Here is a 16,698-nt window from a genome sequence, read left to right as displayed (position 1 = left end):
TGCTTGTTTATTTTTCATAGTCACAGTTAAAAACAAACCCCGTTTACTCCGCTCATTAAATACGGGTTTAAGGCTCTCGTCAGCTGATTTGATAAAGGGAAAACAAATGATCGAGCCATTAAATCCGGATTTAGAGAGCAATGTAAACGGGGTTAAATAGTCAGCCTTGACTGATGTTTTTGTGTAAATGTGACGCATGCACCTTTGTTTTCACTTATGCTATTACAATGACCATTCATCAGATATGACATGTCAACACTGCATAAAACAGGGCTATTATATATTTAATCGAAATAAATATAAATATCGATTTCTTCATAGTTCTTCGATACTCAATGCAGGTAGTCAAGACCATTGTTACCAATTTATTTTATTTTATCAACAAATGGTACCGTGAATAGCGATTCAATCTTGGAGATTTTCCAATTTCCCTCTATTAAACTGGAAATATTAAACGGCAACCCATTTTTGATTTGTGTAAAAGTATATGCATCATCAAGAAGAGAAAAGAAAATTGTGACTAGAAATTAAAAAAAATTGCAATAGCAAAGTTTTAATTATATTTAAATTGATTAAATAAGAATTGAGTGTATAGTGTTTTATTAATGAGTTAACATATTTATGAGCACATTAGCAACAATACAAAAGAAACACCACCCAATTGGCAACGGAGACATCTATCTATCCGCAAAAAGGAAGAGTTCTTGCGGTAGAAAAAAATATTCTTTCATTGCCACAAACGATTTTCTTACTAGCCTGAGAAAAGCATTAGGTTGAAAGGAAAACATGAAGATGGCTGACGGCACGACAATCGTACGAAGAAATAGACCAGGAACAAAAGCGAAGGTATAAAATAATGTTAATAGAATTAAAATAAAAAAAACTCCTTAATTAACAATAAATAAATAAATTCTTAGGATTTCTGCCGTTGGCCCGACGAGCCTCTGGAGGAGATGGATAGCACCTTGGCCGTCCAACAATATATACAACAACTTATTAAGCGAGATCCCTCGAATGTAGAGCTAATTTTGACTATGCCTGAGGCACAGGATGAGGGAGTCTGGAAGTATGAACATTTAAGGTGAGACCTTGGTGGACGTAGTAATATACACAATATTTGTTGTTGAACATTGGTCTCATACTCGGTTTTGTTGGTTTGTCTTTTCTTATCCCATTTAGACAATTTTGCATGGAATTAAATGGTTTAGCGGTGCGCTTGCAAAAACAATGCTCCCCTACAACTTGTACTCAGATGACTGCCACGGATCAGTGGATTTTTTTGTGCGCTGCCCATAAAACGCCAAAAGAATGTCCCGCCATTGATTATACACGCCACACATTAGATGGTGCAGCATGCTTACTCAACAGCAATAAATATTTTCCAAGCCGGTGAGTTTATAACGATTATTACAAAATTGATGCGCTTCATTAGGTTTCAACTTTGGACCCTTTTACATGTACTTTAGTTGGAGGTTTAGTTTTTTGTTTTTAATACATTAAAAAACCTAAGGAAAATCATAATTGATATGAAGATTAAGGTCGGTCGCCTTTTTTGGCGTTTGTGAAAATTGATATCTACGACAAATTTTAAGAAGTTGTAGCCATGAGTCTAAAATCAAAACCGAAGGCTTGATTTTGATTTTAGACCTGTCTATAATATCAGCTTTGTCGCTTAGAATTGAACACCATTATATAGATGTGGAGGTAAGGAGGCCACCGTAGCGCAGAGGTAAGCATGACCGCCTATGACTCTGAACGCCTGGGTTCGAATCCTGATGAGACCATCATAAAAAATTTTCAGCGGTAACATTTGTGAGGTACTATGCCATGTAAAACTTCTCATCAAAGAGGTGTCGCATTGCGGCATGCTGTTCGGACTCGGCTATAAAAAGGAGGCCCTTATCATTGAGCTTAAACTATAATTGGACTACACTCATTGATATGTGAGAAGTTTGCCCTTGTTCCTTATTGCAATGTTCATGGGCAAAATTTACAAATTTGCCATATAGATATGTTGGGTCAATGTAGATTTGTGTCTCAAAATTAATTTTACCAGTATATTGTCCATCTTAAGTTATTCCAGTTCGTTGTTAACCATTCAAAGAATGACAAAGCAAAGTACTCTTATAATCGCGATTTCTGGATAGCCAATCTGTTCCACAGAATTTTTAAAAAGTAAAACAAAAATTTCATCTTTCCAAACCAAATACATAGGGCATTTGTTTGTCTGCCTGAATCCGTCTAAGGAAGAGCTTGTCAAAGTTTATGTGAGTATTAGATTGAAGAACACTCAACTAATAATCTGGATAGCTATCCCCTCCTCTCGGTGATCTTAGGTCCATTGTGGAGAAAAAGAGCAAAATAAGACAAAGAATACAGAAAGGGAACTAACTATGCCCCAAAATAATGTGCAATGCAAGGCAGTAGAACAAAATAAGAAGGTAGGAAAAACACAAAGCAGAACAAAAAACGGAGGAAAAAAACGAATCAGAGATGAACCAGCACAGTTAAGAACTTCGCCTAGCTAACTCAGGCTTTTATAGTAATTCAGAATGACGACAGGACTCAGCGCACACCCATAATCTTGTGCTCAATGCAAAAGATGCTTGAACGTATCCAATACCTACTCGTCACTTAAGTTTCTGCAGATATACGTCTCCCCGTCTCCAGCTCGAAATCAAAGACTTAGCGTTGCTATAACCAGTTAGAACTCCTTTAGTAGAGACACCACGTCGGTTTCCCGACTCTTTCAGTCCAAAGGTAATCTTCGTAGGCGGATACCCAATGTATAGCGCATTGGCATAAGATCTAGCATGAAATTCAGCGTCTCTCTCAGGGCACTCCTTGCTCCAGAAATCAGCATTGCACCGATACCCTTTATCTTCTCTATAATGCTGCGAAGGGACAAGTTGCCCAAAATCTTCTACCATACCCACAACTTCTTCCCATCACGTTGGAACCAATACAATGCCAGCCGGTGGTACATACCGGATTTACCCGATGGAGTCCTTCATCGGCAAGGTACAGTGTACAACACTCTGCTAAAATAACAACATAATGTTGGGACATAAGTGGATTTTGTGCCCTTGTGATCCTATCCTCAAGATTCCTTTTCTAGTTCAGTTTTGGGTCAAGAATCACGCCCAATCACTTAAGATCCAGAGAGAGCGGCAGTTGTACCCCAACCAGAACGGCCCACTGGTAACGCTTTTGTTTCGAGGTGAATAGTAGTAGCCTCAACGCCTTTTGAACCATCTCCGTAATAACAGCGAGAATGTGGCCCCACTATAATGACGGAACTAAAAGCTTCGATTTGCGTGGAATTCGTCACATTACGAAAATATTATCTGAAAGCTACCGGGCGCGACCACAGTTTGCGAATAGTGGACTACTCCGCGTACGGATAAGCTGTAACTGCAGTTGCGGAAAATCAGCGATATCGATTGAGAGGCCGACCGGCATCGGCTCTTGCTTAAATACTGAGTGCCTGTGATACTCGACATGACAAACGTTCTCTTGGTGATCGAACTAATTTTCTCATCTATGGTGCTTGACGAGGATCGCTACCTACACATACAAATATGGCTCCCTGTTGGCTGTTGACCGTCATTTATGGAATTTAGAGATAAGAAGTCAAAACCACCGCAGAGCGCAACAGGAAGTTCCCTAAGGTGGGGTGGTATCTCCGGCATTGTTTAATCTCTACCTATTCTCTATTTTACCTCCTCCAGACGGCATAGTACTATCATGGCATCAGGCCCCCACCCATTGCTGACATGTACGATAAGTTGAACGTCTACCTCAACGAACTTGCGGCATATTTCGCTGCAAGAGATTTGTAGATATCTGTGCATCTCTCAGATGCGATGAATATCTACCGGGTAAATGTGGTCCTTGGGAAATGATCGCCTTCCATTGCACCTGAGAAATTGATCTCGCCCGTCAAACCAGAGTGGTTCTGGCTCAATTCAAAGCGGCAGATGCGGCCCCCTCATCTCCTACAGAGCAAGGATTGTTGCCAACGTTCAGGATGTGTGTCCCGATTGTGACCTGGGACCAGACGACCTACGTCCTCTGTTTAACTGCCCAGCCAGACCCACTCGACTCATACCCAGATCCTCCGGACGTACCCCATCTGCGTCGCCGATCTGCAGATCTGAATCTGTGTATTCAAGAGAAACAAGCAGGCGCAAGGTAGAACACAACAAACTGCTACAACAACAACAAATGTGACTGCAACAACAACAACATACGCGACCTTCACCCTTCACTGCATTAGGATTTACGTACAAGAATCGATCAGAGAGCACTCCCGGCCAAGGACTGTTGAGCCTGCGCAATTCTGAGGCTACAACTATAACGGGACAATTACGTTTTGTTTCTCAAACGACAGAGAATCGCATCGATAAAAGAGGGAAGTTCCTCTAGTCACAATCTTTCTAACAGAGTCTTCCGTCGGTAATGCGTGGCTAATTCTGTTTTTTCAGCATCGTAGCAACCCAACTCACCAGGAAAGGCAATCGCCTGGTCCACTAAAGAGTCATATATTATGGCGGCCCAAGCCAACGATTGTCTACCGACTTACCCATAGAGTAGGTATTTTGAAAGCAGCATAGCGGTGAAGAGTCTAAAGTGTTTGTTAAGTTGTTGTTGTAGCCACATTTGCATGTAAAGGTGGCGATCCTCTACAAGCTCTTATAGTTGTGGTAACCACATTTTCATGTAAAGTAGACTCGTTCCGTTCTATACGACCAATCGCCCCGGGAAAATGTTTATTTAAAGGTTGTTTAAAGACGCCAATAACTCGCATTGTCATATCGAGCATCCTAGGCACTCAGAATTTTTTAAGCAAGATCCGGTGCCGCCCGGCCTCTCACAGAGATTCTCCACTCTCCATTGTCCGGAACTGCAGTTGCAGCTACTCCGTATGGAGCTTTCCACTATCTGTAACCTGTTGTTGTAGCCACATTTCATGTGGAGTTGGCGATCTTCGTCAAGCTCTTCTAGGTGTGCAAGCTCATTCCGGCTCAAAGGACCGATCGCCGTGCTAACAGGCTGGCCATTGGTTATTTAAAGCCGGCAATAACCCGCCTTGTCATTTCGAGCATCATAGGCACTAAGTATTTGTGCAAGAGCCGGCGCCGCCCGGCTTCTCTGCTCGATACTGATGATTATCCGCGACTGACGTTGCAGCTACTCCGTATGGAGCCTTCCACTATTTGCAACCTTTGGACGCGCCCGGTAGCTCGCAGCTAAGCTTCTTGTGACAGCAATGAACACCACACAGATTGGACCTCAATGTTCCAGCCTGTGTGGTGCTCACAGCTATCCTGTGGCGGGATCTGTAACCTGTGGATGTCCGCCATGCAGAGGTTACTGTGCTAAGAGTGGAAGAAGCGTACTTTTAGTGCTACTATCGTTGCCATTTGGTTCAGGTGTCGAAAAACGTTGACCTCTCATTTTATTTTTTACGTACGGGAATAAAAATAAGTCATTCGGTGCCAAGTCAGGACTCTACGCGGATGAGTCATCAAATCGATGTATTGAGTGTTCAAAATTGCAGTTGTTTGAGCCATTGTGGTGGTGAAGAGTGGTCCGTTTTCGGCGGTTGGTTTTCCTGATTTCTTTGAAGACAACTGGCAAACAAATGTTTTAGCACCGCTCAGAATTGGCTGTTCGGAGTTGTTCTAGTGGTACGATTGCGACATGTTCAGTTTTTCCGAAAAAACAGCGATCATTTGCTTGGAAGTGCTTGGTACGTAAGCAACTTTTGTAGGATTTGGCTCGTTTTGAAACACCCATACAGTCGACTGCTGTTTACTTTCGGGCTCATACGCGTAAATTCACGATTTCTCACCTGTCACTATATTTAGAGCATTTCTTTCGACCAATCGCCACGTACCTTTTTTTGAGCGATTGGCAAATTGTTTGGGATCCAACGCGAACGATTTTTTTTGACGGTCAAATGTTCATGCAATATTGAATGTAAGCTGGTCCCACTAATGTCTAACGTTGTCTCAATCTCACGATGACGATCTTGCAATATCAGTTGGCGCACAGCATCAATGGTTTTCGGAACAACAACTGATTTTGATGACCTTCACGAAATTCGTCTTGGAGTGAACTACGACCTCGGTTGAATTCACCATACCATCGATAACCACTGGTCTTTGATGGAGCTTCATGTCCAAAAGTTGAATAAAGTTCATCGATGCACTGTTGTTGAGTTAATCTACGTCGCACGAACGGTCGGTAGGACGGCGAAAATCCTATGGGGGAATTCAGATCGTGAGAAGACGAGGCTATTACTGAAAGGAAGCAAGAAGGAGGTCAGTATAGCTATTGGTATCATAACGGGGCACATAGGACTACGAGCTCACTTATGTAAAATCGGTGCTGTAAGTGATAGCATGTGTAGGGCAGACGGGGAAGATGATGAGACGTTGGAGCATTTCCTTTGTCATTGCGCTGCTTTCGCGTCCAACAGATACCGGTACATAGTTGGAGTCACAATATCAGACATTAATCAACTTAGGGGAGTGGTATTGAAAACAATTAAGGATTTTGTAAGTAGCACGGAATTCCTAACTTAAAATTTTCTTTTTAGATGTTACTTTATAGTTTGTAGAGCGCACAACAAGCCCATTACTGGCTTAGGTGTATGTCCATAGTGGCATGGGTGGATTAATATTTGCACCCTCTTTTCAACCTAACCTAACGTCGCACGAAAATGATTACGATTTATTTTCATTTTTTGGGCGAGATGAATCTTTTAAGTTACTGTAAACAACACAAATAGCGCTCGAATGTCAAAACGTTCTTATTACGTAAAACCTCAAAAATGTCAAGCTTTCGATTGAGCTGTCAGTTGGCAGATGGCAAGGGTTGTCCAATACCGAAATATATGGGTGTGTAAATGTGCCGTAGTGTGTGTGTGCCCACCTAAGTTTACCCATCTGCAACGATGGCCTCTAGCGGGGATTACCATTCTGTTGCGAAAATTGCACTTTTACATAAAAAAAATACCTTCTTGATTTATAATTTATACCATTTTTAAATCTTATTTATCATCCCTGATTGATAGCGTATTGAGACCATTAAAGGGGAATTTTTCATTCGATTTTGATGAAATTTGAAACAGTGAGTTTTGATAGACCTGTTTGTTGAATATCGTCCAGATCGAAACATATTTGGATGTAGCTGCCATATAGACCGATCTCCCAATATGAACCATTGCATAGAATATTGTGTAGAGTATCTGGTCCACATTCCCTATGAGGCCCAATCTGGACGATATTCAACAAAAAGGTTTTGAGGGGTGCCAAAACACACTGTTTCAAATTTCATAAAAATCGGAGGAAAAATGCTCCTTTATGGGCTCAATACTCAATTTCGGGAGATCGGTCTATATGGCAGCTATCCAAATATGATCCGATCTGAATGATATTCAACAAAAAGGTTAAGAGGGGTACCGGAACTTGCTGTGCCAAATTTCATTGAAATAGGATGAAAAATGCTCTTATAGGCTCATTACATAATATCGGGAGATCGGTATATATGGGAGCTATATCCAAATATGGTCCGATCTGCACCACATTTGATAGGATGGATAGGGGTCTAACAGAACACACTGTGCCAAATTTTATCGAATTCGGGTAATAAATGGATTTTTTATGCTCTCAATCCCCTATATCGGGAAATCGGGTGATCGGTCTAAGGGTAGCTATACTCAAATATAGTCCGATCTGAACCGCCAGAACTCACTGTGTAAAATTTCATCTACCAGAACTCACTGTGCCAAATTTTATAGAAATCGGATGAAAAATGACCAATTTATTGCCTCAAGACTAAGTCTGGAGTTCGGTCTATTAGCGGCTATATATAACTAAAATTCGATTTTATAAGATCAGAAGATTAAGTTTATATACAAAGAATACGAAATCATAAAAAAAAATTTTAAAAATGTTTTTATACCCAAGATATCTGCAAAATTATAAATACCCATCTTTTGGGTAAAAATGGGTAAATACCCGGGTATTTTGGTATTTCCCCATCGCCCATCTCTACTGATTGCCCATCAATGAGTAGACACTTACGTGAGCGGGTGCGGGTATTCCTGCGGGAAAGCTTGCTCTCTATTCTCTTCTTACATCTTCTTATTTCGTCTTTAGGTGTGATCTAGGGGACTAATTTTTTCTTTACCTTCCCATCTGTATTAGCATATCACAATGGGCCAAAGCTGGTCCCCGAATAAACTAACGTTAACGAAGGGCTACCCATTCTTCCATAACCTATACCTAATCTTAAAATAGATTCTAAATTGTTATTATACTAGTTTTAATTTTTGTTTTTTTTTATAGGGTTTCAATAAAGGAGTCATCTGTGACCAAATTGGGTTCCGTTTGTCGTCGTGTCTATAGAATTTTCTCACATGCATATTTCCATCATCGCCGTATATTTGACGAGTTCGAGACCGAGACTTATCTCTGTCATCGATTTACTCATTTCGTAACAAAATATAATCTCATGTCAAAGGAAAACCTCATTGTGCCCATCAATGAAGAGGAGAATGCAGCGCCTGGCGAAAGTGAAGCTTAAACGAGCCAGAGAGAGGGAGCATCAATGACAGAAACAAATTACAACAAAAAACAGCAAACTTATAAAAAGCAAGCAGAAGCAGCAGCATATATGCTATGGCGTTACTTATCACTGTTTGAAGTATAAATGATTTGAAACAACAACAAACAACAATTGCATGGTGCAGTTGTACCACAGACTCAGATGCCGAAGAAACTCAAGCATCCGTTGAGAACTTACAAAATACTGCAAATGGATAGTAAACAATAGTATATGAATATATATATATAGAGAAAAGATAATGTTATTTCCGAAAATCCCAACAAAAACACACACACACACACACACACAAATCTACAAAATGCTGTACAACCAACAACAAGAGGATACGTAGAATAAAAACTCAGTCCCTATTCATTCATAAGAAAGCATACAAATAAACCTCTTTCGAAATTCATATAACCAAGTAAAAAACGAGAAAAAAGGGAATCTTCTACTGCTAAAATAACTCAATATTTGACTAAATTATTTAGAACCATATATATATACATATACATATTAAACGTGAAGAATTAACAACAACTAATTCCTTTAACAAACTTGCAAAAACAAAAATGAGGCAAAGATAATACAACAAAAACTAAACAAAATGAGAAACAAACTATTGAACAAAATCGGAACCACTCGATATATTTGTAACAATAACAACAACAACAACTTTAAAAATTTATTTATTGATTTATGGCTCGACAATATTCAAATTTAAAATTTACCAAAAAAAAAAACAGCAACAAAACCCAAAAACTAAATATTTGGAATTCTTATTTTAGACTATCCTACTAGTCTCTCCACAGTCCCTCCTTCTTATTAGCATTGACGATGTCTTCACAATACAATGCACACACAAATGGAAGTGCTTCACTTTTTACTGTTCTCTCTTTTTTTTTGGTTTTTAATGTTTGAAAATACCATTTTTATACAATCGATAGTATTTGTTTCATTTATAATATATACACCTATATATATATATAAAAAAAAAACTAATATACAAACTACTAACAAACTTGACTTGAGAAAGAGCATATAACTAACGAGCGTCAACAGAACATAAGGCAGAACGTAAGTAAAAACTCTTGTAAAATCTCTCATTGCATCTCATCATGCAGTTTTAGTCATTTAGTTAGTCAGTCAGTCAAGCAGTCAGTCAGTCAGTCGGTCATTGAAACAAGGAACAACATCTTTAACAAATTCATAATTTAATGAATGTAGTTTATAAGCTGTATGAAACACAAAAATATATATATAAAAAAAAATCACATTTATTATTTAATAATAGTCTCACTATTTGTGAAAAAAAGATCGGATAAAAATGATATATATATTGATGATGAAGAAAAAAAAAACAAACAAAGAGGAAAATAAAATAAAATTTCAACATGAACAAATTACTTAAGTACTTGATTACTTTTTGGGTAGAATCAGCATCACATTATGAAGGGGTGTGCGCCACTTCCTTGTAGGCCTGTAAAGAAAGTGGCAAATGGGAAGAACATTGATATGATGGTCCAGCGGGTCACGAACGCCCTAAAAGACTTGCATAAGTCTGCATGTCCTAGAACCAAAATAAGCCGCAAACACCGGCCAACATGGCTGTTGTTGTTGTAGCCACATTTTCATGTGCAGGTGGCGATCCTCGTCAAGTTCGTTCAAAGCTCCGATCGCCGCGAGAACAGGGTGGCCATTGGTTATTTAATGGCGCCAAAAACCCGCCTTGTCATATCGTCGTATAGCCGGTGACGCCCGGCCTCTCACTGAGACTCTTCGCTCGATGATACTCTGATTGCCGTTGCAGCCACTCCGTATGGAGCATCCGCAACTGATAGCTCGCAGCTAAGCTCTCGTGACAGCAATGATCCTGGTGGACTGACTACAGAACTGGTTGGTATAAGAAAGTGCTGCGGAACATACTTCAATGAGTCGAAACACATAAGGGCAAGGATGAGACTTACTTTACATTACTTTAAATGGCCATGACAGAACATTTGTTCCACTAGCCGAACGTGGAATAGATCTTCTGCGCTCATTTTATAATCTCTGACACCAAGTTTTGAGGTGTCTCCCACCACTTGATCTTTCCATCGGGCTTTTGGTCGTCCCGAAGACTTCATTGCTGGAGCTTCTTCATCCATTCTGACAAAATTACCTAGCCAACGCAGCCGTTGCATTTTGATACAGCTCATACTGGTCCATATATTTTACTAAAAATTTTTCTCTCAAACACTCCAAGCACTGCATCGCTGCTTTCACAAGAAACCATGACTCAGAACCATATAACAACACGCATAGTTGTTGTTGTTATATGGGTTGCCCAAAAAGTAATTGCGGATTTTTTAAAAGAAAGTAAATGCATTTTTAATAAAGCTTAGAATGAACTTTAATCAAATATACTTTTTTTCTAATGCAAGCTAAAAGTAACAGCTGATAACTGACAGAAGAAAGAATGCAATTACAGAGTCACAAGCTTTGAAAAAATTTGTCAACGCCGACTATATGAAAAATCCGCAATTAGTTTTTGGGTCATATCGGTTACCCGACCACATTATGTTCGTCATGAGAGGTCACTGTCTAATCGAAAAACATTCTGACAGACTGAAGGTTGCCAGCAACGACTTTTGCAGAAGCTGTGAGAACATCGAAGAAGAAGATACTATAGAACACCTTCTGTGTGTGTGTCCCGCACTAGCAGTCAGAAGGAGTTCCACTTTAGGTTCTTATTTCTTTGAGAACCTGTATGATTTAGCGGATGTGAACATTCGCACGTTATTGGGCTTTTAAAAGCGATCTGGTTGGTTCAACGGTAGGAACTAGAAGGCATCTTCCTTCTTCTGTTCCTGTGGTCTCACAATGGGCGGAAACGTCTAAGTGAGTCTGACTGCCACTTAAACCTAACCTAACCTACACATTCTCTCCGCATGCCACAGCAATTTGCGATAAGGTTAAAAGTAGAAACATAGTCCTCAAGTCACTTGCCGGCAGCACTTGGGGTGCAGACAAAGAAACTACATGCTGTCTAAGCAATACCTTTTGGGCTGTAATCGCAGAGACCATCCAAATTATCATCTTGTGGATAGGTATCAAGTATGGTATAAATCGGTTCATAAACCTATCTTGGGTCTTGAGTTTCTACAGTGCGCAATTTTTATCCGATTTGGCTGATTACCTAATTTGACTTATTGAGTCCTAGACGGCGCAATACTTATCCAATTAGACTTCTTGAGCCTCTAGAGGGCGCGATTGTTATCTAATTTGGCAGAAATTTTGCATGTAATTTTGCATTGTCATTAAAACAACTGTGCCAAATATGGTCTAAAGCGGTGCATAACCGGACATAGCTGCCATATAAACCGATCTCCCAATTTGACTTTCTGAGACTCTTGAAGGCGCAATTAATAGTCGATTTGCCTGAAATTTTGGAGTTGATATTTTTAAATGACTTGTACGGCGTCGGCCAATCACTTAATATAGCTCATATATATTTGAAAATACATTCAAAGAACTTGGCAAATGCAATCCCGGCCGAACTTAACACGCTTTTACTTGTTTTATCTCCATTTACTACCATTTCAATTTTCATTGATTCTTTCTTTACCTGTTCATGGGCGGGTCGGTTATCGAGAGGAGAATTTGAGCTCCATTATTACAATGTTGTCAACAAAGGCGAGTATCATATAATTTCTTGCATATAGTGTGTCTTACTCGTTCATAAATGAGTAAGGCATGATGAAGGCGTGCACGCCTGAATTTCGTATAATCTTTTTCATCGGAAAGAGATCACACGATAAAACCCCGTTTACACTGCTCCTTAAATCCGAATTTAAGGCTCTCGGCAGCTGATTTTATAAAGGGAAAACAGATGATCGAGCCATTTAATCCGGATTTAAAGAGCAGTGTAAACGGAGTTTAAGCAGTTGTGCTATCTGAAATCTCGTTTGGCGCTGAGCGACTCTCTAAAGACCGAAACAGAATGACCGTGTTGAGCTTAGTTTTTGAAAAAAATATAACTCTGCAAACAAATGTCAAAAAGCAGTGCACAAAAGTTAAGCAATTTGTAACTTTGACGTCTAAAAACATTAATTTATGTGTGCCAGCACAGAATGACGTTCGATTTCAGTCGCCCTTCTTTTCTTTAACATAACGCGTTGCTTTTGTGGGATTTGTTTGCAGAGTTGCATTTTTTAAGCGCAACGCTCAACGCGCTCATTGTGTTTCGGCCTTAAATGATTTTTGACCATTACATTTAATGTTTATATTTATTTGACATATTTATAAAATACCTGAACACCAAAAACAGAATAAATACAAATCAAAAAGTAACCTTAAGATTCCATGGGTTCCACACTTTGAGTTGCATTATTTTGTGGTTTTGGACGATTTTGGTTAGGATGTGGTTTTCTTCTTTTGCTTGAGTTACTTGATTTGTTCAAGTGCATTTGACCAGAACTTGCACTGTTTGTTACATCATTGGGTTGGGGTTGTTGTTGTTCATCGTTGTTATTTGTTTGTTGTGGACGTTGTTTTTGCGGCCTTCTTTGTCCACCTTGGTTGCCACCATTGCGTGGCCTTTGATTGCGATTGTTGTTATTGTTATTGCCTCCATTGGAATTTCGATTATCCGTAGCATGGTGGTCGTAAACCCAAAAATCGGTTTTTGAATTGGGTTTCTGAAGACTTTTAATTGAGAGAAAAGATTCAATTCAAAGAAAAAAGTAATTATTTATTTGTCTGTAATCGATTATTTATCAAATTTGGCCGTTAAGGCCAAAACAGAATGAGCGCGTTGTGCTTTGTTTTTGAGTGTCGCGTTGGAAAAAGCAACTATGCAAGCAAACCCCCTAAAGCAAAACAATTTTCAACTTTGACGCCTTAAAAAACTGCTTCACGGCAACACAGAATGATGCTCGATTTCAGTCGTCAAAGTTGAACATTTTTTTAACTTTCGCGCCTTGCTTTTGTGGTATTTGTCTGCAGAGTTGCATTGTGGAACGCGACGCACAAAACCAAAGCACAACGCGCTCATTCTGTTTTGGTCTTTAGTTATATTTACCCGCTAACATTGTCATCTATGGGCTCCAGACTCATGAATATATGCAATGATGGTATCTGACGATTGGCCACAATTTCTTCCAGACCTTCCATTTGAGGGTTCCAATGTTCTTCAACACTTTGATTAAATTAATATTAAAGAAAGTTTTGATTTTTTGACCTTAAAGCCTAGTACTGACTTCATTCGCAGCGAAAATGCCAATTAAATTATTGCGAAATCCGATGGACTTCATTCTTTGCCAGAACACAAACAAACGTCAAACAACAACACACCACAAAGATAACAGCTGTGTTCGGGAACTCAAAAACTTGTGCAAATTTGCACAAATTTTTACTGGAAGTCGTTTGCGTACTTTATTTGCCAGCAGAAGGCGAGAGAGAGCAAATTTTGACAGTTCGAAAATAGAGAATCTACAAAATTTCAACTGGAACTTTTTTGCCAGTAGAAATTTGCAAATTTGAACAGATGTTTTGTAAAGGTCAGCTGTTTTGTGAAAAGCAGCTGTTACATGAAAATACAAAAGCTAACACCAAAATGGATCAAAAAAGCAGAGGTAAGTAAAAATTAAAATATTGTTTATTGGTAATTATTAAATTTGTTTCACTTTTAATGAAGAATCAAGGCAGCAGCTAGTGTTCAGGTACAGAAACCTCGCCAAATGAAGTTGTAATTTTACCTCAAGTCGGTTGTTCTACATTAGAAGGTCAGTGCAAAATTTGCGAAATTATTTGAAAATTCTTGAAAATTTAAATTATTGTCTCCTTCTAGACACCTAGAAAAGAGCAATGATCGGTTTCTTAAGTGTTTTGATGGAATCATTCTCATCGGGGAGCTACGATGAAACCAACACTGTTCCTTAGAATTTGTTAAGAAGGGGAGATGTTGACATGGTATTTAGTGGGTTAGGCTGGGCAGTCAAAAGTTACGCACAGTGGGATTGGAAAAAATAAGTGCAAATTAGTTTACCAATTGTGAACGGATACAGATATCCTCAATGATAACACAGTGTCCGTAGCTGCTACATGACCAAATAGAAAACTCCCTTAGCCTCACATCAGTGGTCGAAGCAATTTGTCTAGCCACAATATCCATAAGCATTAGGTGGTTAGTACGACGTTCCTTTGCCAGCACACCAAGTGCTGCCGGCATGTAAAGCAGTTGTAGTCCTATGCGGCCTTCGAAATGCATGCTGATGCTCGGCGATTGGAAATAGTCCAACGGGAAGATCGAAATGAGTAGCCCCTCATGCGTCTGGCCTACTGATGAAAGAAGACAGATCGGTCTGTACGACTTCCCCTTGCTCGTGTCCTTTCCAGGTTTCAGTAGCGAGATCACACTGCCCATCTTCCAAACGTCAGGTACTAAAATAGTGTTCAGACAGGCTGAGGACAGTCGTAAGATACTCGACTCCAGGCAGATTCAGATTCTTCAGAATCAGTCAAGCAAGCAAAAATCAAACAAAACAAAAATCAACTGTTGTTCTGCAAATTTTCACTGGAAGTCGTTCGCGTACTTTAGCTTGCAAATGTTTTAAAGAGAGTAAAATGACTCTTACTCTCCTGCAAAATTTTACTGGAAAATTTTTACTGGAAAAGTACGCGAACAGACCTAACATCATTGAAACAGAGTTGATTGGCGCCCATTTTGTGAGCATTTAATTACATTGGCAATTAATTAAAGTGAAATTTGTATTGGCGCAGCTACATGTCGCTACTATTTAACTGACAGTTGTTCGGGCGAAAAGTCAAAGTCAGTACTAGGTTTAAGGTGGAGCTACATACCATGCGCACGCATTAAAAATGCAACTCTGCAAACAAATCTCACAAAAGAACAAATTCCAGAAAAGAATTTTCAAATTTGATGATTGAACTCGAGCGTCATTTTGTGTTGCCATACGTGGAGTAGTGTTTTTAGGAGTCAAAGTTAAAATTATTTAACCTTTGCGCTTTGCTTTTGTGGGATTTGTTTTCAGAGTTGCATTTTTAATGCGCGCGCATAGTATGTAACTCCATCTTTATCGAGAGACATACCTTGTATAACACATCCTAGTCACTTGGTAAAGAGGATATGATCGCTTTAAGATTTCCGCGCAGGATATAGTTTTAACTACACCCCCACCATGACCGCTCCAGACAATATTTTTGCAGTCACCTTTGTCCAAGGCATTTTTGGCATAGGTTACCACGTTTGTTACCTTCGTACCACCGTTGACCTAATACATTTAGCCGTTATATAAATTTGATTGCTTCTCCTTTTTTTTCAACGTGTACTTACATGCATCCAAAGGAAATCAGAGCCTTTGGGTAAAAAGTCCTCAAATGGCAGTTCCTCCTTAGTGAGTTGTTTCTCAATGTTTTCACCTTTGCGATAGTGCATCATTTTCTAAAAAGATAGGAAAAAAATTAGAAGAAATCTTTAGAAATTGTGGTGGTGAAAACCGTATCAGTGGTCTTTAACTATCATATCACTTAAGAAAAGTTCTGCAATATCCTTTTGGTTTCAATTCATATGAAAGACGTCCTATTATGCTGACATTGGATCTTTAGCCAGAGGGCATACTTAATGTCCGTGCATCTATTGGGTTGCCCAAAAAGTAATTGCGGATATTTCATATAGTCGGCGTTGACAAATTTTTTCACAGCTTGTGACTCTGTAATTGCATTCTTTCTTCTGTCAGTTATCAGCTGTTACTTTTAGCTTGCTTTAGAAAAAAGTGTAAAAAAAGTATATTTGATTAAAGTTCATTCTAAGTTTTATTAAAAATGCATTTACTTTCTTTTAAAAAATCCTTTTAATCCATTACTTTTTGGGCAACACAATAAATGAAGAAACCAAACTTTTAGAAAGTATCAGTGTCCCATTTTATATCTGACGATATACATGCTACTGCTGAAATGATTGAGAAGATAATTTTGAATGGAGTGGGGACATTTATTTCAGTTAAGACTATAACGGATAAATGAGACGACAAAAGTTGATTTAACCAGACATGCAGAGATGCTGTCAGATCGAAAAAG

The 16,698-nt window shown here is 39.1% G+C and overlaps 2 protein-coding genes across 2 annotated transcripts; one reads left to right on the top strand and one right to left on the bottom strand.

The window, feature by feature from the left end:
* The first annotated feature begins 396 nt into the window (after positions 1-396).
* LOC106091737 (MOB kinase activator-like 4) lies at positions 397-9,640 on the top strand. Its single transcript, XM_013258376.2, has 4 exons — positions 397-846; positions 918-1,081; positions 1,180-1,389; positions 8,361-9,640. Exons 1-4 carry the CDS (start codon positions 787-789, stop codon positions 8,596-8,598), a joined length of 672 nt encoding a protein of 223 aa, XP_013113830.2. The 5' UTR covers positions 397-786; the 3' UTR covers positions 8,599-9,640.
* A 3,228-nt stretch (positions 9,641-12,868) lies between these two features.
* LOC106091741 (ribonuclease P protein subunit p25-like protein) lies at positions 12,869-16,063 on the bottom strand. The gene is made up of 4 exons (XM_013258380.2): positions 15,956-16,063; positions 15,712-15,893; positions 13,682-13,798; positions 12,869-13,305 (listed from the first exon to the last, which is right to left on the bottom strand). The coding sequence occupies exons 1-4, from the start codon at positions 16,058-16,060 to the stop codon at positions 12,954-12,956; spliced, it is 756 nt and encodes a 251-aa protein (XP_013113834.2). The 5' UTR covers positions 16,061-16,063; the 3' UTR covers positions 12,869-12,953.
* Positions 16,064-16,698: the final 635 nt, after the last annotated feature.

Source organism: Stomoxys calcitrans, chromosome 5 (assembly GCF_963082655.1).
Source record: "Stomoxys calcitrans chromosome 5, idStoCalc2.1, whole genome shotgun sequence".
Taxonomy (NCBI): Eukaryota; Metazoa; Arthropoda; class Insecta; order Diptera; family Muscidae; genus Stomoxys; species Stomoxys calcitrans.
This window is presented reverse-complemented; position numbering and strand designations above follow the sequence as displayed.